Source organism: Taurulus bubalis (genome assembly GCF_910589615.1).
Source record: "Taurulus bubalis genome assembly, chromosome: 3".
Lineage (NCBI taxonomy): Eukaryota > Metazoa > Chordata > Actinopteri > Perciformes > Cottidae > Taurulus > Taurulus bubalis.
In genome coordinates, this window is record NC_136591.1 from 29222462 (window position 1) to 29248173 (window position 25712).

The following is a 25712-nucleotide window of genomic DNA, read 5'->3' on the forward strand; positions in this document are numbered from 1 at the left end:
TCAGTGTAGAAGAGTTTTTATATGAAATTGTGTGACCGTGGTTGTCATTTCTTACAATACCACAAACAAACCTGGAATACAGGATGGAGATGACAACATCTGTTGAACTTTTCTTATTTTCCTCAAACTACCTGCGACCTTAAACTTGTGTTGTAAAGAGCAAAGATAAAAAGATTGAACAGTAATTGTGTTGATCCTAGAAATAATTTCATCTTCACAAACACACACACATGCACACACAAACACCCAACACTGACTCATGACTACTGGGCCCAGACAGCCCTCCTCATCTCCAGCATAAAGTAAATATTGAAGTCCTGCAGCAGTTTTTCAACCAACAGCTACAACTGCTTCACCTGCAGAATGTTAGGAAAAGCAAAACGACCACGAAAGAACGCAAAATGACCAGAAATAAGACATAAATGGCTACAAAGATACTTTAGAAATGAAAAAAGGCGCAACATTTTAAGTAATAAAACGAGTAAAAAATTACTCAAAATAACCTTAAAACGATGCAGTTTGCAGTAATTTTGTCTGTTTCAGTTTGGGTGTATTGCTCCTATGTAGGAGAGGTGGTAGGCCCGTTACATGTCAGTACCCAGGGGCGAATCTGTCTTATTAGCTATCCAAGCATCCAGTTAACACACATACACACACTCTAAACTGTTTAATTATCTCCAAAATGGCAATAACCAAAAATAAAAATAAAAGAAATCACAAAGTACTAAAACAACATTAGTGCCGTATAAAGAAAATACAAAAATAACAACCAACATACGATGACAACATCTGGCAGGTTTCTTTTGGTACAGCAAAAGTTCCTTTAATTCTTGGGTGTTTTTGAGGCTGCTACATGCAGCTGTCCAGATGTGTGCCAGCAAACACAACTGTTTCCAGATTGTTGTATGTTTCTTGATGTGCCCCTACCAATAAAAGCAATTGTAGTATAAATAGATTTGTCTTTCATCAATAAATGTTTCTTTTCCCTTTTATTTTGTTCCCATCTGAGGAAATACTTTGGAGCCACTCAGCAGATGTGAAGCCGTCTTTGGTAAAGAGCTGCAGAGCCCGAAAGCTATAAAATCATCCATGAAAAAACATCCTCAAAAACAAATATACAGCTATCACACATTGACTATTATACATTTTGGGGGGAATCAGACATATCACAAAAAACCCAGATGGACTAAATTTGGTTTGAACACAGGGAACTTTTACAAGTGAGGCACCCGTTAGCTGTGTCTATGTGGACTGAGGCCTGTGCCGCAGACCAATATGGCTTCCATTGGAAATTAAAGCTTCATTTAATAATGTCTCCGATTTTACGCAGTATGTAGCAATGTCTTGAGCTGTAGCGTCTCTTCCACTGATAACCTGTCGTGGTAGAAGCTGAGTCCTGCCAGCAGCTCGATGTCTCGGACCCGCGCTGTGTGAAACTGCAGCCAACCTTCCACCCACGTCAAGTCGGACCCGCTCTGAGGGGAAAGTAAAAAAAAAGTAGAAAATCAGAACAAAGAAAATGATCAATGTGTTTTTTCCACTGTAGGATCTGCCAGTATAGGTTTCTACAGAGGTAGCTGATGTGTATAAACGTGTAGGAGAGGAGTCAGTGGAGTAACTCACAGCACAGCTCTCAGTGTGGTCAGGTCTATGGGGCAGGATGAAGGACTTGGCCTGCAGGGGAACCTTGCAGTCAACAGGGCTGAAGGTCGAGTTCCCACAGCTGGTCAGGATCAGGAAGAAATGTGTCGGGATGGGCGCTTCATTCCTGGAGAAACCAGAGATCTCAGGTTTTTAAAAACTCCTTTATAAAAAACTTTAACTCATGTGTTCTTTCATATGAAGCTTAAGACTCTCTTTACACTGCTTTTAATCTCTCAGAGTTATCACAGGGAGAAATAGAGACTGTCAGCTGATTGTGGGCGCTTACTTTAAATGAACCAACCAGACTCTGCACCGTTTCCTGCAGCCAATCACATCGTTGCTGTCAAACTTTAAATATGTTCTCCTCTCTGCTGCTGTCAGTTGTCATTTTAGCTCAAATCTGATGCTAGGCAAGGCAAGTTTATTTGTAATGCGACCATCCTTCACCCCCGTCACCTCCAGTCTGCTCTTCATTCATCAGATTGCAGTAACTCCCTTCATCACAGCAGTGTCTAGACTCAGGGGGGGATTCTGCCCTCAGCATCGCTGCCACTCGATTATCTTACTTTAGGATGGAGTCCAATCGCGAAAGACTTTGCTCTTTTCAAATGTAATGTATATGTAATACATTATTGTTAAATTCTAATGAAGTATCTCTTGATTGAAATGACCTCAGCTAAGGTGGAGAGGGGCAAAACTCCCGATGTCAAACAAATTACCTGCCAGTTATGTTAAAGCCCTTAAACAAGTATTTCATATATGACAGCAAACTGAATAAAGTGTTTTTTGGGCTGTTAGTCGGACAAAACAAGTTAATTTTCCAACTGTCACTTTGGTCATCTTTTTCACTTCATAAATTAATAAAAAATGACAAAAATGAATCAAGAAAATAGGCAGATTAATTGTTCATGTAACACATTTTAGGATGCAACCAGAATCGATCACCTGACGTGTGTGTTGACTTACCCGGAGATTGCTATGAGCGCATCAACATTTCCATCAACGTCTTTATCAAATATCGGCCCACTCATGACGTTAACTCCGTTCAGCTGTTGTGAATATTTTGGAAGAAGGACATCATGGACATGGATCCAAACATCTGTGATTAAGGAAATTTAACACAGGAGCCTTTTTAGTTCTCCAAAGTTACCACACAATTGATGATACGGTAATCACTTCAATCACTTTGGTCACTTTAATCACTTCAACTGATGCAATATAAATACATTGTGTTCTGTCTGTAAACATAATATTGCTATTGTGGATTCTTTACTGTTTTTATGACTGTTTAACTGTTTATTTATATTACTTGTTTTTATTTTAATATGTGTCTCTTGCACTTTACCCGTCTGCTGCTGCAATCTTATTTTATCTTATTAGAGAAAAGCCGGTGATTACATCAATACAAATTTAAATGTAAAACAATAAACCTACCTATCAGCTTATTAACATAAAAGTGTTTTATTGTTTGTTTCATCTTTACTTTAATTGCAAAAACAAGATATAACATGTAAATCAGAACTCATAAAGCAGGGGTGTCAAACTCATTTTCACCACATCAACATCATGGTCGTCCTCAAAGGGCCGCTTGTAACTGCAACACTGTATACATTTAACTCCTCCCGAACATAATGTTAAATAACTGTCTTTGTATTAGATTATTGTTTATTCAAGTGTAAAAATATTGTACATGCATTTATATAAATGTAAAAATATATGTAATCAAATTTCTCTGTAACTATGACAGAAGTTCATTTAATTTAGGGTTAAGAAACCCACATTACTAAATTATAATAATTATATAATTATAAAAGATCAAACTTAAAATAGAAGAAAATAACAAAGACAAAGATCAAACACACGTTATTATATTAACTTTCTTCAAAGCTTTTTTGTCACAGTTGAGAAGGACATAACTGGTCCAACAAATAATTGTGAGCAAATAAAGACATGCATGTGGTCTGGGGCAGTGGTTCAACTGGTCTGGGGCAGTGGTTCAACTGGTCTGGGGCAGTGGTTCTGAACTGGTCTGGGGAAGTGGTTCTGAACTGGTCTGGGGCAGTGGCTCTTAACTGGTCTGGGGCAGTGGTTCTAAACTGGTCTTGCTGCAGGACCCATCCTGACCCCTTAATGACAAGCTGATATCCAATGCGAGGAACATTTTCAACTTCTCAAATTGATTTAATGATATGGTGCAGTTTAAACCTGAGAAAGTACACAATATCACAGCATGCCAACACAAATTTTTTTTTTGAAATATTCCCTTTTACACTCAATTAAAAACCCCAAAGTGCATCTTAAGGACATGAGGTAATACAACACACATACTATTTTTATAACTTCAGCCTTTTTTAACAGACTTAGTGTTTTCATGCACAAACACGGAATAAAAAAGTCGGTAATGAAGCTTAACTATCACAAATAGTCCAACGTGTAAACTCACTCAAGTAAAGCGTGTTGTGAACGCAGCATTGCTGAGTGTGAATAGTTGGCACTCCGCTGCATAAAAAATCCCTTTCAAAATAAAAGCCCATGCAAAGGTCCGCGATTCACTGGAAAAAAAAAATGACGGAGCGGCGGCGGGCCGGATTCGGCCCCCGGGCCTTGAGTTTGACACCAGTGTCATAAAGGTTCACATAGTGTGGGCACAGGGATGTGCCACCAGGGGGCAGCATTGGTTAGCTGATTCATATACAGGCCTCAAACATACACAGCAGTACATGTACGGGTTTCCTTCCAATGGGACCTCACACTAGTGAGAGAGAGTTTCCGTTTATAGTGTGGGTGGCCCCAGTGGAAACCCGACAAGAGCTGTGTTGTCTCAATCACTCACATTTTGATATATTAATCACCCAGCACGATCTACAAGTCATGCCATTAGACCACCTTAAAAGTGAATCTTAATGTGAGGAAAAATTCAGTGCCTTACAGTCGGAGGGCAGGAGGATTAACTCTTGAAATGTTCGTCTAAACAAAACCGTTGGTTATGTTTTCGATAAAGAGCTTGACTCAATCAAAGTACAGTAGTCCCATATAATCATAGTGGTTAGATCTTCTGACTCCTGTTGTGTCTATTTAAGAACCAAAAGTATAGCCTTAGTTTTTTGGAAAAAGTATAATATTGAGCAATAAAAATGGCTCACGAGAACTGAACAAACCACAATACCTGCACTGAAAACAAGAGTGTTTAACGCACTAAACAGCATGACATGACATGTAGTTGTGATCCAGACTATCTATTCAGTTCACTAGTTAATTAAATTGTTCAGCTCTCATTCAGCTCAAAAGCTCCTATTCATGTTGCAAATTAACCCTTCCGACAACTTTGGAATTCAACGTTAACTCGTGCATCACCGTCTACAGCTTTGGGTGCATCTAGAAAACAGGAGCAGATAGATGTTTAGAAGACCGACTCACCTTTAAATGCAGGGAACATTGGTGCCATGTTGCTCGTGATTAAAGAGTCTGCCTCGGGTCCGTTGGCATTTAGATCTAAAGAGAGAAAATGAGAAGTGAAGTCAAATTTAATGTGTTTGCAATTTGGGTAAAGACTTAAAACATTAAGTGCATGTTGTAAAAGTCTGACGTGTTCTGTGAAAAGAGGTAATAAAGAACTATCTGGCTGAGACAGATACTTCACATGTTGGTGGAGATAAATAAATAAGAGGTAAAGTCATTTACAGCTGCAACTAACGTTTCTTTTCAATACCTGCCTGATTATATTCAATCATTCTTTTCATTAATTTCCGGTCAATCGACTTATCGATGAAGCAAGTAATCGTCACAGCTCAAATTTCATTTAACTGCACAAATCTGAGCTATGAGGAAAATAAAATGTCTAATTTTGGTCCAACTTTCTCACAGCTGTTTCAGAGCTTTTACTGCTCTCTTTCACACTTCCTTTTGTGGAGCTACCTGAAGCCTGAATTACATAAAAAATGCAGTAAATCTACAGTGTCTCGATAAGGGGGGATGGGACTCTCTCTACTGTTGCAGACAAAAAGAATGGGCGCATTTTTACATGAGAATGTGGCTCTGAAACACGTCAACTTGAATTCAACACCCGGCCGGGGACGGCGTGCTATACATATATACATAGTCACACACACACACACACACACACACACACACACACACACACACACACACACACACACACACACACACACACACACACACACACACACACACACACACACACACACACACACACACACACACACACACACACACACACTCACTGGGGGGATGCAGCAGGCCGAAGGACAGAACGGGGTTGTTTCTGTAGCGCAGACACAGCTGGCTGGTGGCCGGTGGGATGCGCACGTCAGCACGAACACACTCCTCCAACGCCGGGCTCAGGGGTCGGACTCTGGTCTGAGAGAGAGAGAGGATCAGTCAGTTGTTGACACTTTGGAGCGGGACTGCGTGTTGCGCAAGAGCACTTGGCTTGGTTTTGCTTCGTCAGTGTCAGCGAGGACACAGCACTGTTTCTGTTTATAGAGCTCTCTAGAAGAAAATGTCCAATTGATAGTGCTGAATAAAAGGTCACGTGTTCACCTAATTTATTAGGGTTCACACTCCGAGGATCATGAATGGCCGTAAAAGAAAATCCAATTGTTGTTGAGATATTTCACTCTGGGCCGAAGTGGTGGACCAATAGAGTCAAGCTGCTAGCATGACTCAAAATGTAAAAATACAGGCGAGCATACAATTCAAAATCAATGGGGAATAAATCGATATCCAGTGATAAATAAATTTATGTGTGTTTAAATGGAGAGTTTATGTCAAGGACATTCTCATTTCCACTCTAAATAGTATCAGTTTATATACAGTAGCTCTTTACAGTAAACTTATGTGAAAATATAAGAAAATCTGAGACAGTGTTGTATTCGATTACAGGCAGAAAAATAAAGCATAAAACACGTGCACATTTTAAAACATCCTATATTTGCAAAAATATGTAAAAATTTAGCATGGCTTCACGCTTTTCATTGACCAATTGATTTTCACGTGGGTAAATTAGCTTGAAGCTAGTGTCATATGGAGTTGTTAACTCTGACAAGCTGTGAAATTGAAGTTTTCCGTGGGTGTACAAGTGGGTTGAGCAAAATACTGGTTTAAAAAAAACCAATCTAAACCACAATTCCTTCAAGACAAAATGAAGGCTTAAGTACAACCATATTCAACTTGCATTGTGCCTGAATGAAAACAAACCCTCAGTAGCTCCATCATTCATATGGAATAGATCAACAGTTTAAACTCTCCCGGGAATGTATCATTCTGCCTGAAGTCATGATTTACACTAAACCTCAACTGCATAATGAAAAAGACAAGAAGAATTTGAGCCAACATGAGCACAGAAGATGAGTAACAGCTGCTTAGGTAAAGAGTTCAGATACTCAGAAACAATCTCCTGCCATGCCTCAACCACAGATGAAATACAGCCGGGATCGCTCCACTGTACAGTCTATGTTTAGAGATAAAAGACTCACCAGAGGCCGGATGGTGTACGACACCCACAGGGCCATGAGGCGGTCTTTGCTGTATCCGTTGAGGTAGTTGGATTGGTGGAGAAGACAAAAGGTGGCACCTGGTTGGACGACTCGAGGGGTACCAAAGGGATGGTGGAGGCGACGTAAACTAGCTTTAACACCTAAAAATGGACAATGGATAAACATCACGCAACGTTTTCTCAAAAAAACGTATTAAACTTATTAATGAATACAACAATACTCACTGGAATTAGTTGACATGAGAACTCTGTTCAAATCGGTCTCCTAAAAATAAATTATTGTCAATGTGCTTGTTGTAAATACATTCAAATCAACACTTTCACCATTCAGTGTATAAAGCCTGGCACGTTTTTAAATATCTGCACTGGAAAGGATCTGCTTCTGAGTATTTGTCAATTTGAGGTTAGTATAGCTGTAACTGGTAATTTGACTTTGAGAAAATGTAATACTAATTTAAGTATTTTATTTCACTACATTTTAAATCATTTGCATCAATAAAAGCACATGGAGGGGAACATTAACTGTAACACGAAAAATGTTACGAATCGAGTCCACAGTCATGTCCGCGGCTCTGTGAGGCAATACATGTTGGATACGGATATGTATGGTGGCTTTTAGCTAAATGCTAACATCAGCACATGCTAACTAGCTGACGTGTATTTATTTTGGAAATAAATAAAAGGCCACCTTCACAAAGCAATTAAACAACTAAATAAATCACAATGGTCATGCTTACATGCTGTCGTAACAAAGGCAATGTTCAACATCTTAGCATGCTAACTTTTCCTAAAAACACAAAAACCAGCTGAGGACGATGGGACATTGGCTTTGTAGATATTTTGTATGAAAAATTACTGACAACTGATAAAGCACTTTAAAAAATGAATAAATTACAATTCATCCTGACGGGATAATGAATGTGTGTATTTCTGTATTTCTACTGATAGAAGCTGAGCTATTTACACCGGGTAAGTGAAAACTCAGCGGCATTTTTCCTCTGAGAACATCAATATCTTCATCAAATGTCATGGTAATACATCCAAAGGTTTTTGACAAGCACTGCCATGACGCCAATGACGTGTTGGCACATACCGCTGCCTTGTTCTGGGATGTACAGGAGCACTGCAGGTCGTCAGCGGGGACAGGGTCACTGGCCTCACACGGGGTGTCATGGGAGAGCTGTGCTGGGTGGACTGGCTGGTGGACGGGACTCTTCAGAAGGTGGTTCAGACTGCCGTGAGTGCCATTGTTTGGAGCGGGACGAATACCGAGAAGATCTAGAGGAGGAAGAGAGAAAAACTGTACATTTTAACACACAGCATGTCAGTATTTTTTTGACAACCTTTTCATAAATTCGACCATCTTTACTGACAGTTAAAATAATATTTCATGATATCATTATACAGTCGAGATACACAGATTTTGTGACACCACTACAATGTTGGAACCAGCAACATGAGGGATCAGACAGATTTCAAAGTACTATATTTAAGCTAAACAAAGCAAGAAAGTTTTCTTTATATAAGGTTTCTTCATATTATATAGGGTGCTACTAGTCAGACACAAATGTGCTATTTTATGTGCTAATTTTCTTTTTGTAAGTCATACGTAACGGCCCATAATTTGATCATATTATATGAACAAATTACTTGGATGGGAAAATGTGTACAACGAACATCATCTGTCTTTTGAAGAGCTTCTGTACTCGGTCCTACTTTGACCTTAAGTGACCTCCTTAACTGTAGTTGTGACCAAATATAGTCTGTCAATGCCATCCATTCTGTGTGTTACTCTGTGGCTTAAACACCTGGGTTGAACTGTTGATCGTCATCAGATTGTGTCAGTTCCTCTTTTTGATGACATCTGGTTGATGTGGCTGCTCTTTATTTTCTGCTGCTCTTTTTTTGGAGGCATCTAACAAACTGAAATTCGGTACATGGGGAAGTGCACCCGTTTCCTTTTCTGAACTTTGTTTAACTGTGTTTGAAGATTTCAGCAATTGGATGGCAAGCCATTCACCTCCAGAAACTGCTCAGAAACACAGGTTTTGTCAATATACCTAAATTATCTGGATGTTCCAAGGTTTGTGGTTGTAAAGTTCCATGAGGCTGTGATTATCCTCAAGGTCATTTTATACAGTGACGTCAAGTTTAAACAAATGTGAAATGGCTACTATGAGCACGAGCATCATCACACATGATTGTACTTTAACTCATTCCACTCAGAAGGGTCTTAGTCTTGGAATTGCTTAATTTGGGTATGACAGGAAAACTGTTCAGGGACCCCAATATGCATCCATCCATCCATCCATTATCAGCCGCTTATCCGGGGTCGGGTCGCGGTGGCAGCAGGTTCAGCAGGCCGACCCAGGCTTCCCTCTCACCCGCAACACTTTCCAGCTCATTCTGGGGGATCCCGAGGCGTTCCAAGGCCAGCCGGGAGATATAATCCCTCCAGCGTGTCCTCGGTCTTCCCCGGGGTCTCCTACCAGTTGGACGTGCCTGGAAAACCTCTAATGGGAGGCCTCCCCAATATGCAGTCATATTAAAATACACAATTTTTAGAATAGGTGGGGAAAAAAACACAATTAAACTGCATGCAAAATATAGGTAGCATGTATGTAAAGGGGAGACTCATATAGAACCCATTTTATTTTATAAAGTATTCATTTAAATACTAAAATAAAAGACTAAGGAAGAAGGAGCTACAGCAAAAGGAGGATAAAGTACACTTCCCTTACCACACATGAGGTTATAGATTTCAATGCTTTCAAAAGGAGGCACAACAGTTTTTTCTTTGAATCCTGGACCATAGGCAATGAAGATAGCCTGAAAAAAATAGATAGACATTACCATATTGACATTTATGGATCTATTTGGAGACATTTGCAAATGAGAAAGTACAGAGAACCATTGGGACCGCAAAGGCAAGCTTGATTTAAACTCTTTCTGTAAATAACACAATGTCAAACACGTGTAAATATTTGAAATGAACTTAAGTAGTGAAGTGACCTTTCACAACCTTGGAAAGTATTCTAGGAAACGTGTTGGTTGGGTGGGTTTGGGGATATTTGCAGGTGACTAAACTCACACTTTTCTTTGCTGTGTGTGGATATTTTTATCAACTCAGATCTTTTTCTTAGAAAAGTCAGCAACTTTTAAGCTAATTTGACCAGGTCAAACTCCAGAGTCAACCATGTACGGAAACATCCACCGACGTCTTGTGATGACTAACATGAAGGCGGGCAGACACAAACACATTTCCAAATTAGGCCAACTCCATTCATAGCAGAGAATGTGAAGGTGGAGAGCAATTTCTAAACACAACTGTAACTACTGTGCTCAAGTAGAGTTTCAGAGCTCCACAGTATTTGTACAGCAAATACAGAGATGTGTCTTTTATTTAGACTCACCATTAACTCCTAAATCCAGTGACAACAGTGGTCAATCTGCTAATAAATAAAATAGTGTCACTGCTACTGTGTCTGGTCTGAACCAAATGTAACTGAAGCAGAAACAGTTGTTCTTGAGTAAAATATCTTTATGCTCTTTAATGTATCTCTGTTTTCTGGAGGCTAGTTTACATCTGACAAGTTAAACACTAAAGGTTTAAGTCTTTCAGACACTCTTGTTTTTCAGGATTCAGGATATTGTGATAAACATGCATGACGGATGAACACATGCGTCTTTCCTTCCTCTGACCTGCATGTTGGGGAAGAGGTTATCGGAGCCGTGGAATCCACCGGTGCAATACTTGAGTTCCTTTCGGTTACTGTCAGGATAGAATAGAAACATTTAATCTGAGGAGTTGAAGTGGAAGGAATAAAGGGTAAAAGTCACAAAAACACTGATTGTTCTTGACAAGTGTTTTCCTCCTTATATTCAACTTCATGGTCAGGCGAATCAAAATCTATATAAGCTGAAGAGCAGGCCATATTGCATTGCAGACCGCATTCTTCAGCCTGAAACAATTTCCCATGATTACATGGTTGCTATCCAATGAGTTGTACAACTCTTCTCCAACATAAATGCCTCATTCATTATAAATGACTAACACTAATTACTGTAAATGCTTCAACTTCTAACTTCTGTGTGGCCAAAGAACACTCCCCCCCCCTCCCCCCCTATAACCGGATATTTACATTCTTAAACACTCTCTGGTACTTCCAGTGCATATAAACTGTTAACCATGTTAACTCTGGGAGATGTGATGACAAGCACTATGGCTTTATGTTTATATTATTTAATCTTTGTATTTTAGTCTTCTACCAAGCTAAATAAATAGTCTCAGGTCATCCTTTGTTCTCTAACTTTGTTCTTCAATTTCAAGATTGCCATTCAATTAAATGTGCGGTAAAAGGTTGTTTTGCAAGCCTGCTGCACTTTAAATTCTCATATAAATTAAATTAATGGAACACAAGTAACCGGATAGTTATTAAAAGTTTGATTTTTTCCTTGCAGTCAGTGAGAAAGCGTTTTTTGCTGACAGGCCCTTCTTGCCACTAAATACAGAGTATTGCATTTTATGTTTTTGAAAACCATAAAGGAACATTGCAATCTTAAAAAATAAATCAGCTGGGTCAGCTCTCCGACATTTCAGCTATTTTTTGGCTATGCTCTTTTTATATCTTTTTGAAGGAACAAAGGCAAACTAAATGTGTGTAAAACAATATAAGCTCAAAAGGTCCAGGCTAGCTTTTGAGTTTTCAACCACTTCTAATGTTCTTCTTCAGGGAATGGGGCTGACTCAAGGCTGGAACACGCTCCTCCACGGGCCGGAGGGATTTATTCCTGCGTGCCGTGCAGCTGGGCCAGGTCATTTATTAAGCTCCCTGGGTCTGCATGACACATTGTTGAGATTTGGGATAAACTACAGTTACTCCCTTTTCTCTGTTGGTTTGAAGAGACATTTATGTGTGCTTTGGCAGAATCATTATATCAGCAGGTGTCACTTGATAGCATGTAATAACATGCATTTGTATCTGGTCATAAAGTTCAAGAATACATTTCCAAGTTCAAACTGACAAACTACAAAGAGTTTGACTGAACAAATGATTAAACCTGAACTATGCCTGTGTTAGAATTACACCACTGCTTTCCAAAAGTTGTCCTCTTTTCAACTTCTTTATGCCATTCTTGATGACCTCACACAGTGAACTCTGCGGCTGGATTGGTGACTTACAGCGCAGCCTGCCACCCCGGCTTCATGTACAGGTGTCCTCTCTCTATGCGTTTGTTGTTAGCAAAGTGCATCCTTTTGGGGAGGTTTTCTTTGAGGTACGGCCTCATCGGCTGGTCAGCAGTCCTGCACTTCAGAACAGACACAGCAGAGGACAGTCAACCCACAGCACAGGGAGAATGGGATTGTTAGACGTGAGGCCAAGCAAGCAGATAATTTTTCTTTCTTCTTATCAACACAAAAGTCAAATTTGGAATACTTCGCATACCGACAGGTTCTTCATTAGACCCTCATAGTCAACTGAGGAGGGAAACACAGGGACAGGGTCAGCCACACTGGTTAAAAACTGACACTGAGTGATGCTGCAAAGCTGCAAGAAGGGGAAGTTGGGTGTTATCGACAGCAACTTACAGGAAAAGAAATCCTCTGGGAGGCGATGGGGTCTGATGCGAGCAGCCGCGCCTTGGATGACGGAAAAGCCTTCGGTTTTGTTCAAGTAGGTCGACACATATGCTGCCTTTTCACATGAAGCCTCCTCCATGCCTGGGAAATATACATTATTTTGTCCTCAGTTTTTCTATTCATATATGGTGAAGCTTTGTGTTTGAATTTGTAAATACTTGACAAATCTAGCAAGGATTGCATGAAATATGTGAAGTTGAGCACCAACATCCATGATTCTACTATATGCATAATTTGTCTTGTTTTTGCTGCTGTTGTTTAACTTGAATGCTCTTTTCCCTGGAGGGATACAAAGGTTTATCTCGTCAGAAATGCACTTAATTTGTCAGAGTCGGCTTGCTGCAAACTAACTAGGACAGCACAACAAAATGAATATCTTCTTTTGGAAATGATGTCTTTGATGAAGATAACTGGGCATCGCCCCTGAACCACGCATTCCTGCAATTTTTTTTAAATATACCTAATTACAAGACTAAGCATATGGTCTCCAGATGTCCAGAGAAACTTCTCGTCACACAATATCCCGCTTACATAACACTGAGACCAGTTTTTACCAGATAACACACTAATTTTTCATCAATTTCCCTCTAACATGAAACTGTAGTTTATTATAAACCAAGCATTTAAAGTCTCTAAAGTCCTCCTCAGGACTTTAAAGACTGAGGAGGACTTAAACTTAGAGACTTTAACAGGCGTTAAAACGATTCTACATCTCACTACTGTGTAAACACAGATAGAAGGGAAGGGATGACCCGAGTGTGTGGATGCAAATGCACACCTTTAAAAAACACACACACACACAAAGAAAAAAGGGACAGAAAATACATCTTCTTCTGAATTGCATGTTTGTAAAAAATGTTTTATCAATGTACATTTTAAAGAATGTATGGAATTTTATGTTGAGTTCACTTCTATTTTAATGATTGTTTAGTCAACTTTTTGAACAAATTGTAATTAATAAATTGTAAAATGACACTAAAATGAGCATGTTTGCAGGCTGTTTAGTCATCTCACCGTGGTCTGATAGGATTATAATGTTGACACAATGGTGCAGGTCTCTCTGCGTCAGGCCATCCATCAGCATGCCCATAATCTTGTCCACAGCTTCCAAGGCCTCAAGGACCTGAAGGCACAACAGCATTTACAGTTTTTCTCGATCGCTAAGACACATTTCTTGAAACGGTCACCCATTTTCTTAAAACTGTAAACACAAAACCTCATCTTCAAGCACTATTTACAAAACCTCTGAATCCTCTTGCAAAATGAAACTTTCGCCTCAAAACAGATTTACCTGTGCTCAAAACTAAACACTGCTCTCAAATCATAAACAAAGTGATCAAAATAATATACACTATCAAGCAGTCAGTAAACAATACACCAATAAATAGAAAACACATTGTTCAAAACATATAGTTCTCAGGGAGAAGTAGATTTTTAATCTCAAAACAAATTTCATATGAACAAAAACATGTTCTAAATATAATATATATATATATATATATATATATATTTGTATGGATTTGGGTTCACTGCTGCTTATCTCTTAACATTTTCACCAATAAACTATGTCACTATCGGTCCAACCTCAACTGGGGGCCATAGATTGTAGGTCTTGTACATATTCACCATGGCTGGGTAGAGAACGCTCAAAATTGATCAGAAATTACAACTGTGCGTTGCTCTTTGCAATTTCTTTTGTTCTTCCTCCTCCTTGTACCCCTATTTTTACAGTACTGTACCTGCATCTCACAAACGTGTCCTTTGTCTCTATGATACTGTAATTCTTGTTCTTTGTTGATATGAACCTGCAACCAGTCAAAATCTATTGAGCAGTCAGTACTGTTACTGTAACAAATAGAAAGCACGATGTTCAAGGCCATACAATTTGTTTATTGTACATTATACAGCCTACAATGCACTGTAGGCCTACTACAGTATACAATACTACAGTAAAAGGGACAAAAATCAAAGGAGTCAACATGTCATCAATGTGCTTCTTCTTGTCTTTGGGCTGGGTCAGGCCCACCTCATATACACACTTGTCCTCATCCTCTCACATTCTTTCTTCTATCCATTCTCAGACTTTCTCCTTCACACTTTCAACCACCTGTTTGCTCTCTAAACTGGCTTATATTGGTTGTGTCACATCATTTGATACAAGTGAAATCAATTTTGAGTGATTGTGTTTACTCAATGACATGTGTTCTCTATTTGTATTTGATTGTTGCCACTTGTGTTTACCAGTATGGATGACATGTGCATTAGAGTGCAGAATGTGTTTTGAGAATGAGAATGTGTTTATAGTTTTGCTGAAAGGTATATGTGAGATCTGCAAATTGTGTTTTACCATGTGAAATAGTTTAAGGTATTGACAACAGACTGCACAATTAGCTAAATGAGTTCAGGCGGCTCATAAGTGTACCTGGTACCAGAACACCTTAGGCCGGAGATCAATGATCGACTTTGTAGTCGTATCATCTGATCTGCGGCCGTATGTCTTGGACACTCGGGTGAAGAGAGGAGCAGAGCTGTCAACTGATCACCACCTGGTGGTGAGTTGGATCAGATGGCGGGGGAGTCGGCTAGAAAGACCTGGCAAGCCCAAACGTGTAGTGAGGGTGAACTGGGAAGGTCTGGCGGAGGATCTTGTCCGGGAGGTCTTCAACTCCCACCTCCGGAAGAACTTCTCACAAATCCCGAGGGAGGCTGGGGACATGGAATACGAGTGGACCATGTTCAAAGCCTCTATTGTGGACGCGGCTGCTCGGAGCTGTGGCCGGAAGGTCATCGGTGCCTGTCGTGGCGGCAACCCGAGAACCCGGTGGTGGACACCGGGGGTGAGGGAAGCCGTCAAACTGAAGAAGGAGGCCTTTCGGGCCTGGCTGGTCCAGGGGTCTCCTGAAGCAGCTGACGGGTACCGGCAGGCCAGAAGGGCTGCAGCTGCGATGGTCGCGGATGCTAAAACTCGGGCATGGGAGGAGTTCGGGGAGGCCATGGAGAAGGACTTTCGGTTGGCCTCAAGGAAGTTCTGGCAAACCATCCGACAGCTCAGGAAGGGAAAGCAGGGGCTTCCCCAGGCTGTTCTCAGCAGGGGGGGGGGAACTGCTGACCCGGACTGGGGACATCGTCGGGCGGTGGAAAGAGCACTTTGAGGAACTCCTAAACCCGGCCAACATGTCATGGTGCTCTGCCGGAAACCGGTGGATTGCTCCCTCCAGGTGGGGATAAACTGCCTACCCCAAGCGAAGGAGTTCAAGTATCTCCGGGTCTTGTTCACGAGTGAGGGCAAGGTGGAGCGGGAGATCGACAGACGGATCGGTGCGGCTGCAGCTGTAAAACAGGCGCTGTACCGGTCCGTCCTGGTGAAGAGGGAGCTGAGCCGGAAGGCGAAGCTCTCCATTTACTGGTCGGTCTATGTTCCAACCCTCACCTATGGTCACGAACTCTGGGTCGTGACCGAAAGAACGAGATCTCGGATACAAGCGGCCGAAATGAGCTTCCTCCGCAGAGTGGCCGGGCTCACCCTTAGAGATAGGGTAAGGAGCTCGGACATCAGGGGGGAGCTTGGAGTCGAGTCGCTGCTCCTTCGTGTCGAAAGGAGTCAGCTGAGGTGGTTCGGGCATCTAGTCAGGATGCCTCCTGGACGCCTCCCATTAGAGGTTTTCCAGGCACGCCCAACTGGTAGGAGACCCCGGGGAAGACCGAGGACACGCTGGAGGGATTATATCTCCCGGCTGGCCTTGGAACGCCTCGGGATCCCCCAGAATGAGCTGGAAAGTGTTGCGGGTGAGAGGGAAGCCTGGGTCGGCCTGCTGAACCTGCTGCCACCGCGACCCGACCCCGGATAAGCGGCTGATAATGGATGGATGGATGGAGTTCAGGCAACTGAGAACTTTGTTCAGCCAATGGGTTTTAGTGTTTTAGCAATTGAGAAAAACTGTGAAGCTTTCACAGATGTCACGCGTTACTCCGGCACGAGAACAATAGTCAGGGAAACTGTAAGTCCATCCTGTAAACACCTCAACAATAACTTGCTTCAGCAAATAAATAATAGGCAAATTCAATGGACTAAAACGACTTTGTCAGCATTGTTCATAATATCAATTTTGTCCGGCTATTGTTTCAAAGGACGAAGTATAAACTTCATATATGTACTTGTTCTGGTAATTAACAACCAGCTTATAGTTGCAGGTTTAATGTTTAGCGACAGACTAACCTGGCTGCTCGCTGGTCCATGGCGATGTCCTGCTGAGTCAGGTTCATCCAGGTACAGAGTGTAGAAGTCAGGTCTAAAATTACAAAGACATTGGTTTAGTGAGATGGTCACTGGTTTTTGATGGTGACTCACAACATAAAATGTTTTAATGATAATGAAGCACGTGTGGTACCTTTCTCCCTGGGGTAAACTGATCCATTCAAACAGGGTTGTCACTCTGTCCTTAAAATTAATTTTCCTGTTCACAAAAAAAAGATAATATTATCTAAGAACATATTTAAAATCCACTAGAGTATGTTACTGATATTCTTGTCATGACTTTAGAATAAAACGGCATCACTCTTACTGGTCATACGACTTGTATAAGTCTGGGAAAGTGCCGTTGATTCTTACATCTGAGCCTGGCCAGAAGAAGGTTCCTACTTTTAGTTTCTGACGCATGGCAGTGATCCAGACCTGAGAGGAGGAGAGGGGAGGAGACGAGAGGGAAGGAGAGGAGGAGAGGAGAGCAGATGAGAGGAGAAGAGATAAAAGAACAGGAAAATAATATAAAGGATATGGAAGGGAAGGGTAGAACGGAAAAGGAAAGTAAAGGAGACGAGATAAGAGGAGAGGATATGAAAGGAGAGGGGATAACGTAAGTGGAGAGGAGAGGGGACAAAAGAAAAGAAGATGGTAGAGAAGAAAAGAAAGGGAAAGGAGAGAAAAGAAGAAGAGATAAGAGGAAAGGAGAGGATATGAAAGGAGAGAGGAGAAAGTAAGTGGAGAGGAGAGGGGACAAAAGAAAAGGAGAAGGGAGAGAAGAAAGAAAGGAAAAAGAGAGAAAAGGAGAAGAGATAAGAGGAAATGAGAGGATATGAGAGGAGAGAGGATAAAGTAAGTGGAGAGGAGATGAGGAGATGAAAAAAGAGGAGAGGGGACAAAAGAAAAGGAGATGGGAGGGAAGAAAGGAAAGGAAACAGAGAAAAATGAGAAGACATGGGAGGAAAGGAGAGGATATGAAAGGAAAATAGATGAAAGAAGAAGAGACAAAAGAAAAGGAGAGGAGCAGAAAAGAAAAGAAAGAATGCAAAACAAGATGAGAGACTAACAGACTACCTCATTCGTTCGTCTCAGTGCATCTCATCACAACAGTGTTTAGTCCATTAGGATAAAAGAGTAATCCCTCACAGCCAAGACTGATGGAAATATAACTGCATATGTTGATGTTAAATCAATACCTATACTCATTACTGATGAGTATAGGTCATATACTCATCAGGTAGAAGTGTTTTGTTGATGCAGCAGACTTGTCAACATGCGTTGGCAGATGCACTTAGTTGTATTGGTTCATTATGAAATAATTAATTCCAGGAGTCATCACTCATTTATTTCTCCTTGACTCCTGGAAAGTCATACGGCTGCTGCATGGATTATTTTCTAGAGGCGGCCTGTCACACAGTTGAGGAATGAGATTTAAGAGACCTCCCATTTAAACTGGAACCACAACACATCTAAACAAGCACAAGCTGTCATTTTGCCCCAGCAGAATCCATAATTATATCAAGAAACTCATTACTGCACGTGGGGGAGACGAATCTCAGCTATGAAAATCTGAGCACAGTGCTTCATATATACATACTATATACTCAAGACAAGCGCCTCCTCCTGGTTCATGTCAGTGTGTTAACTTCTTATATTACATCACAATACTTTCAGGCTCAGAATCTCCATGAACTGCCCTGCTGTGGCCCTGATGAATGAAAACTTAATTTCCCTAAAGTTAGGGGACAGTTTTGGACCAATATTCACTGAACAGTAAATTTCCACCTTTACACACAATATCAAGGTTGCACATATTTACTTACAGGCTCTCCTTGGTACCATTTTGGGTTGAATTTCTCATCAGTTTTCAAGCTGAAGAAAGTGTTTTGGGTCACATCGTACATCTTGTTGTCCACGATTCCATGAGACTCAGGATAAAGACCCTGTAGAAAACAACAAGTCAAGGTAAGCTGTTTCTATTCTGTGGCGGCGGGGATTTAAAGTGATTGTGTCCCCTCTCTTGTGTATAATCAGCTGTATATTTAAATTGCATGGTCTGTTTTCAACCAAGAGAGGTAAATGCCGCTCTGTAAGCCCCTCAGTTCTGCTGCTGCTCTTCGCCAAAAGCAAACATAAGCCATTAAACCTCAGCTGTAACATCTGTGCTACTGTGGGAAAAGCACCAATTCTCAAGGTGAAAGTTTAATTTTTAGGTATTTTCCAAAGTGGCATATTGCACATTCTACCCAACGCTATGTATTTGATAGCTGTAGTTATTTTTCAGGTTGGAATTTTACATTAAGAAAATAATATAAGATAAGCTAATACAATGCAATACATTGTTAAAGGTTTAAACAATGGTTTCAAATCATTTTTGACTTGTGACCTCTTACAGAAGAAGACGTTTCTACTCAGGGTTTTGTTTGTTGAGCAAAATGAGATGCATCAAAACAACTTGGTGTTTCTCAGCTACCTTATGTACTCAACAAGGAAACAGTCATGGCTGCTAGTGATGGAGACAGAAAATGAATGCAGATGTGGATGAAGCCACCCTTGAAACAGCTGTCTCGCATTTAGAAACAGTCAATACAATTCAGTAAATATTCATATATTCACATAATAAATAAACAAATGTCAATTAGATGGTAATCTACATGAGAAATAATGAAACATATCTACTAATTTGGTAAAAATAATCATTAAATTATAGTGATCACCATAAGAGGCCTCCACTAAAGTTACAATAGGCTCCACTTCAAACAGTTACAACAGTAAAATGCTATTTACAGACTCAGGTCAGGTCAGAGGAAAAGCTCACTTTACAGAAAATGGCCTGTATATATGTATATATATACATATATATATGTATATATATATATATATATATATATGTATATATATACATATACATATATACATACGTATATATATATATATATATATATATATATATATATATATATATATATATATATATATATATATATATATATATATATATATATATATATATATATATATATATATATATGTATATAGGTGGCAGGAGAAAAATTGTGACCTGACCAGAAAAGACTTACAGTCACAATGCTGTAGTGGTTGGGGAAGGTCTTTGTGGGATAAACAGGCCTCAAGTATGGCGTCGTTGTGCCGTCGTTTCCTGCAACACAGTAAAGTTCAGTCACACCGGGATGCTTCGTCAACCCGTGACGAACTGCGGACTCAACAATGTCTGTGACTTACGTAACTTGTCCATGACAGGAAGGTGGCTGCTGTGCTCTTCAAGGTACTTCGACCTGAAACCGTCCAAGGACACCAGGATGAGCGGTGGCCTGGAGAAACTGTGTGGGCAGACAGAGAGCAAGAAAGATGCTTCAAGTGGACACTTAGGTGCTTTTTTGAATGGGAAACGGAATAATCACTCAGCAGGAGACATGGATATCTTTGGCACCAGGAGTGTAGCAGCAGTGTTGTACAGTAGGTCTGTGTAGAGAATACAAAGCAGCTCTTTGACTGAACGGGAAAGAGGGGAAAAAGTGAAATCACAGACCACACAAATTCACAGAGGAGGAGAACAGGAAGACACATGTGACTATGATCCTAAATCAAAGACTTGAGAGCACTACAGTAATTTAATTATCTGCAGGAGTTATAGGTTAATGCTTTACAATGTGTGATTAGTTATACAACTGCATAGGGCTAGGTATTGAATATCAACCAGAAGTATCGATCAGTGTCAAGTAATGCAGGATGTCGTGAAATGATGTGTCATGTTACGCGCTGTCATTCATCTATTGTCAATACAGTCTATTAGAAAAAAACATGTCATGTAAATATATTATAAATCATTCTAGTAATTGATATCTAATTGGACCATGAAATCAGGAATTAATTAAAAAATTAAAATGATTCTATAATAATACTTTATAATAATAATAATTGTGTGCAAAATGTAACACGCAAAGAGGAAGCACTTTTGAGAAGAGCTTCCTCTTTGTGTGTTAAGTTTTCATGAGATAAAAGTGTAGTTTACCAACAGGAACAGAGACAAAACCCAAGACACTGAGTGACGTGGAGAGGAAAATGCAGACAACATTTATTTCCTTAAAGATACTTTTAAACCAAAAATGGCCTCGATGGAGCCACAGGTTTTCTTTTCCATAGTGTAATGAGTCTGTCTGGGGTGACTCCCTTACCAAAGCAGAAACACACACACACACACACACACACACACACACACACACACACACACACACACACACACACACACACACACACACACACACACAGCCAGACACTCACCAACGCATGTCCGATTACTCAGAGTCATTAGCCTGGTTTCCATAGAAACAGAAACCAACATTATCATAAAAAAAAGAATCATGTGTTTGGGTTATCCACACACTGCTAAAAGACCGTCAGTGACAGAAAAGCCTTTTTATTTTTCTCTGTGGTCACAGTTTAACTTCCACTAAGCACTACTGGGAACAATGGGCTCAACTCAGGAAAACTGTGGGAGTTACAAATGAAAAGCTTCATTCTCAGCACCAAAACATGCAGAGAGAGGAGAGGAGCTGCTGTAATCCAAACTAGGCCAGCTAAGGTTTGAGGTATTGTTTTCTATCGAAACCCCATCAGTTCTCACAGTACACGCAGAACAAGAGTATTGTCTTACCCAGGTGGACACCGTGGATGTTGAAGTTCCTGATCTGCTGCCTGCAGCCAGAGCTCACCGTCAGCTGGAAAAGAGGAGTGTTCGATCAGTATAAGAGGCACATTATCACAGAGTATATTTGTTCTGACCTGGAGTAACACACAACACTGAAAGACCAAACTCAAAAAAGACTGAAGAACCAGACTGTTGGAAGATAAAGGGTGTTAGAACTGAGCCGAGAAACATTATAAGCCCCTGGAAAGTTTTTTTTAACTTTTATTTTACCAGGATATTTTCCCACTGAGATTCAAAATGTCTTTTGCAAGGAAGTCAGGGCCAAGATGGCAGCACAAAACGTTTCAAACAACAGACTTCAAACAAAACAGCTAAACATTAACAGCATATGCCAAGACTTATATAAGTCATTAGTGTGCAATGCAAACAAAATGTTATGTGTATTTTTAGGGCATATTGCTAACGTGAAAACGCTTTCTACATGGTTCATTGTGGCCTTTTAAAAGTTCCCCTGGGTGAGCGTAGTTGGGCCTAACTTGATTGACAGTACTGTCAACTGAAGGACACAATCATATTTTGATGAAAAACTCATCAGCTCTTTCCTCTTCAAACAAGTTAGAAAGGCAAAGACAAAAATCTGTTGCGTAAAAAAATGTAGAACTAAATGTAATGTGTTTTCAAAGCCATTATTGTAAAATCAAATGGGATTATTAAGTCATTCTAGTGGAATACAAGAGGAAGCGAAAGTGCAGAAATGCCACATTGTCGTCAACAGATTCGTCCCAGAAAGAGACAGAATGTTTCCTCTGTGCCTTGTGGTCAGTGAAGTCTTTCCACTGTTTTTGGAATGAGAAGAGAGCAAAACTCTGCGAACCACATGAATATGTTGCGTAAAAGCATAAATGGATAACACACACAGACAGACACAGAACAAAGACTACACACTCAACCATCACATGTTTAAATCAGATTTAGTGCAGAGGAGGATTGTTTTCATGCAACAAAACCTGGAGAAAAAAAACAGTATAACTGCTTTTTTTCAATCTTTTTTTTATCATTGTGAAACAAGAGACATATCTTTGACTCATTTAATGTACATAATCTGAACTACATCGAACATGTAGAGACTTTTTCAAACCTGCAAACAGTCGCCTATTTACACATCCAGCAGACACACCAGCATTTATCTGGAGTCATGTTTCTGACGACATTACAAATGTAAATCCAATATTTACTCTTCTTTTAGCTCTCCAACGAGAAAATATCTGACTCTTTAGCTGCCAAATACTCCACTGTTGACTAGCGAGGCGGTAAACGTGTCAGCCTGCAGAATCAGTGGTGTTTGGCTATCACTTCACAAAATATCTCTTTTCTCTTTCTGTAAATCATGACCGATATTTTTTGATAACTGAACTTTAACAGTTACCTAAATGTTTATGGTCAACTGTGATTTGAGGCGGCTAGCCGACCCCACCAATCATGTACAACCCTACCTGATCATCAGCTGTGTCTTAGTATAAAACTCACTAACTATCATAGTTAGTGAGTTTAGATTTCACTGGACAAAACCTTTGTTTACATTTCCAAAGAATGAGGTTTGAATCATACATTTAACCTCTATCCTCCTCGTGATATAACAACGTGGATGAAGGTGAACAGTTTACACAGTCTACAGCTCACTATATCAGAAAAAAGAAACACAAAATCTGGGATGTAAGGAGGATGCTGTGTTTTTGGTAAGTCACATAAATAGCACAAGTGCTTCTGCATTAAAGTGTGATTTCAAAGTAAATCCTCAAGTATTTGTCAAGCACTTGGAACACAAACCTAATACAAATAGTATTATTAATATTATTTTCTCCAGGGCAGAAACAGACTGTCATGCTCAAGAACATTCCCACAGTATAAGTATGATTCCTGTAAGCAGGAAGCTTTCCAGCAACTGTCCTACAAAAAAAATCTGTCAAGTCTGCTGCTAACTAACTGGACACATGGCAGAGGGAGTCTTAGCATGTCGGTGAGAAAGCCCCTCCTCGCTGCCTCTCGAGGCCAGCAGTGTGGTTTGGACCGAACACAGGGATGCTCCGTCTCGGGAGACAAGTTGCTGTGGTCTGTAATCCACGGGAAAACCCACTCTCAGCATTTTATACGACATACTGTGAGCCTCTAGGAAGAAGTAGAGTCCTGGGTTATTTTCATTTCTTTTAATCCGCGTCCAAAGGCCTGACCAAGAAAGCAGCGTTAAGATGTACGTTCCAACAAAGCTGCATGTATGAAAAACAGCTAAATAAGAGTCAGGGTGAGGGCAGAGTCAAGATTTCTTTCTTTCCATATGGCTTTCATGTTCGTTGGGTGGGAAATATAAGTTAAAGGAAAATGCCACAGCAGAGAGCACACCCCGCCCAGGCTGGCGACAGTTACCCACATACAGTCACCACCGCTGCCCCCGAAATGGAAGAGGCGTGTTTCGGCACAGCGGTTTGCAACAAAGAGCATAATGCACCGCTGCCCACGTCTAACCAGAGGGAATCTATAGCTGCAGAAGACATGCCAACCTCGGGTGAACATTCCTTTCTCGCTTAAATGTGTGTCCACGACGTGCATTGCAACAGTGGCGGAAAAAAAACTTGGATTGCACCAGCCTGACAAAAACACATCCTGTGAGCAAATCATAGTTTCAGAAGATATAGAATGCATTCATCGTCGCATCTCTCTTTCTCCAGACTGGCTGCTTGGTAACATGACCCTCCTTCACTGCTGCTCTAAATACTTCCAGAGTTTCTGAGAGATCTGTGTACACTTTCTGGGAGCCCAAACAGCAGGGCTGTCCCATCACTGTGAGGCTCGCAATGACAGGACAACTTCCAACTTGTGTTTTCACCAGCCTTTCCTCAATAGGTGCTCCAAAATATAACCCGAGTGAGTTATTTCTGTCTGCCTCTCTTGTTGCAACCAACATATCTTCATTCACTCTGTGTGTTGTGAATGAAAGACCATGGCTCACAGAAAGCTCAGTCAGAACATATAATGTGTCAGTGATTTTTAAGTGAATGTTTTGAAATGAACGTTTTGAGATTTGGGTATGAAATCGTATCTGAGAGAATAGCAATCCATGTGAATGGGGCTCAACAGTTTGTAACTTTTTCCCAAAGCAGCACTGCACATATTTTTACAAATCAAGGCCCATATTTGTAGGTTTGTATATGATTATCTTTCCAATAATTTTGATGGCAGTTTTATTTCTCTTCTGAAAAATAAGATCACCCCGACGGAAAGTGCTTTCTAGTGTCCAGTTAGTTAGTTAGTTTAATGTATTATTGATTCAGGACACAACAAGAAGACATTTAACAGCAGGGTGCTCAACAACATCACCAAGAATCAAGAATGAAGTACAATGAAATGCGTGTGATACACGTTCAAGGGTTCAATAAGGGAACTTCTCTGTGCGCCTTATTCAGAACTATAAAACATCTAGATTGTAGTAATAATTCTCTGTATTTTTCGTATTTCTCACAAAAGATCATCTTGTAGTCTAAAAAATGCCTTTTTTTGCCTTTCTTAAATTAGACTAAATAACATTTGCTAAACCATCCATTTTCAAAACAGATTAAAAAACATGCTCCAGTTGTAAAATCAAGACAGTGTCATCAGTTCTTACCTTTGTCATCACTGCTCTTTCTCCGTGAAAACACCACGGCCAGGATGACCACCAGTAAGCACAGTAGCAACACCTGAAACAGAGAGCAAATGTCAGCATGTTTGTTGAAGTTCCCGAACATAACAGTTCATAAATAACATGAAGCGAACATGACCAAAGATGTTTAGATTGAACTTTGATAAAACTCTACAAAGTCAAGTACTCTTTGTTGAATAATGATCAACATTTTTTTTTAAATAATGTGCTATTGTTACAATTGATCACCAAACAAACATTTTACCTGATAGCTGTTAATAATTAATTAAGTGTAATGCAAGTGAAAACTGAATAATGAATCTTTAAATG

General features: G+C 40.3%; 1 protein-coding gene across 1 annotated transcript in view; it reads right to left on the reverse strand.

Moving 5' to 3' along the window:
• Positions 1 to 25712, reverse strand: part of enpp1 (ectonucleotide pyrophosphatase/phosphodiesterase 1) — a gene marked incomplete at its 5' end in the record, with an annotated part of 30166 nt that continues 4454 nt past the window's right edge. Inside the window, 21 exons of the mRNA XM_079215977.1 lie at positions 1 to 1475; positions 1624 to 1768; positions 2611 to 2743; positions 5062 to 5136; positions 5886 to 6021; positions 7140 to 7287; positions 8221 to 8437; positions 9901 to 9988; positions 10862 to 10931; positions 12342 to 12469; positions 12607 to 12638; positions 12750 to 12881; positions 13815 to 13923; positions 17017 to 17089; positions 17189 to 17254; positions 17363 to 17472; positions 18864 to 18983; positions 20121 to 20200; positions 20284 to 20381; positions 21716 to 21779; positions 25368 to 25440. Of these exons, the coding sequence (XP_079072103.1) occupies positions 1323 to 1475; positions 1624 to 1768; positions 2611 to 2743; positions 5062 to 5136; positions 5886 to 6021; positions 7140 to 7287; positions 8221 to 8437; positions 9901 to 9988; positions 10862 to 10931; positions 12342 to 12469; positions 12607 to 12638; positions 12750 to 12881; positions 13815 to 13923; positions 17017 to 17089; positions 17189 to 17254; positions 17363 to 17472; positions 18864 to 18983; positions 20121 to 20200; positions 20284 to 20381; positions 21716 to 21779; positions 25368 to 25440 (2250 nt within the window). The 3' untranslated portion in view covers positions 1 to 1322. The remainder of the gene's footprint in view (positions 1476 to 1623; positions 1769 to 2610; positions 2744 to 5061; positions 5137 to 5885; positions 6022 to 7139; positions 7288 to 8220; positions 8438 to 9900; positions 9989 to 10861; positions 10932 to 12341; positions 12470 to 12606; positions 12639 to 12749; positions 12882 to 13814; positions 13924 to 17016; positions 17090 to 17188; positions 17255 to 17362; positions 17473 to 18863; positions 18984 to 20120; positions 20201 to 20283; positions 20382 to 21715; positions 21780 to 25367; positions 25441 to 25712) is intronic.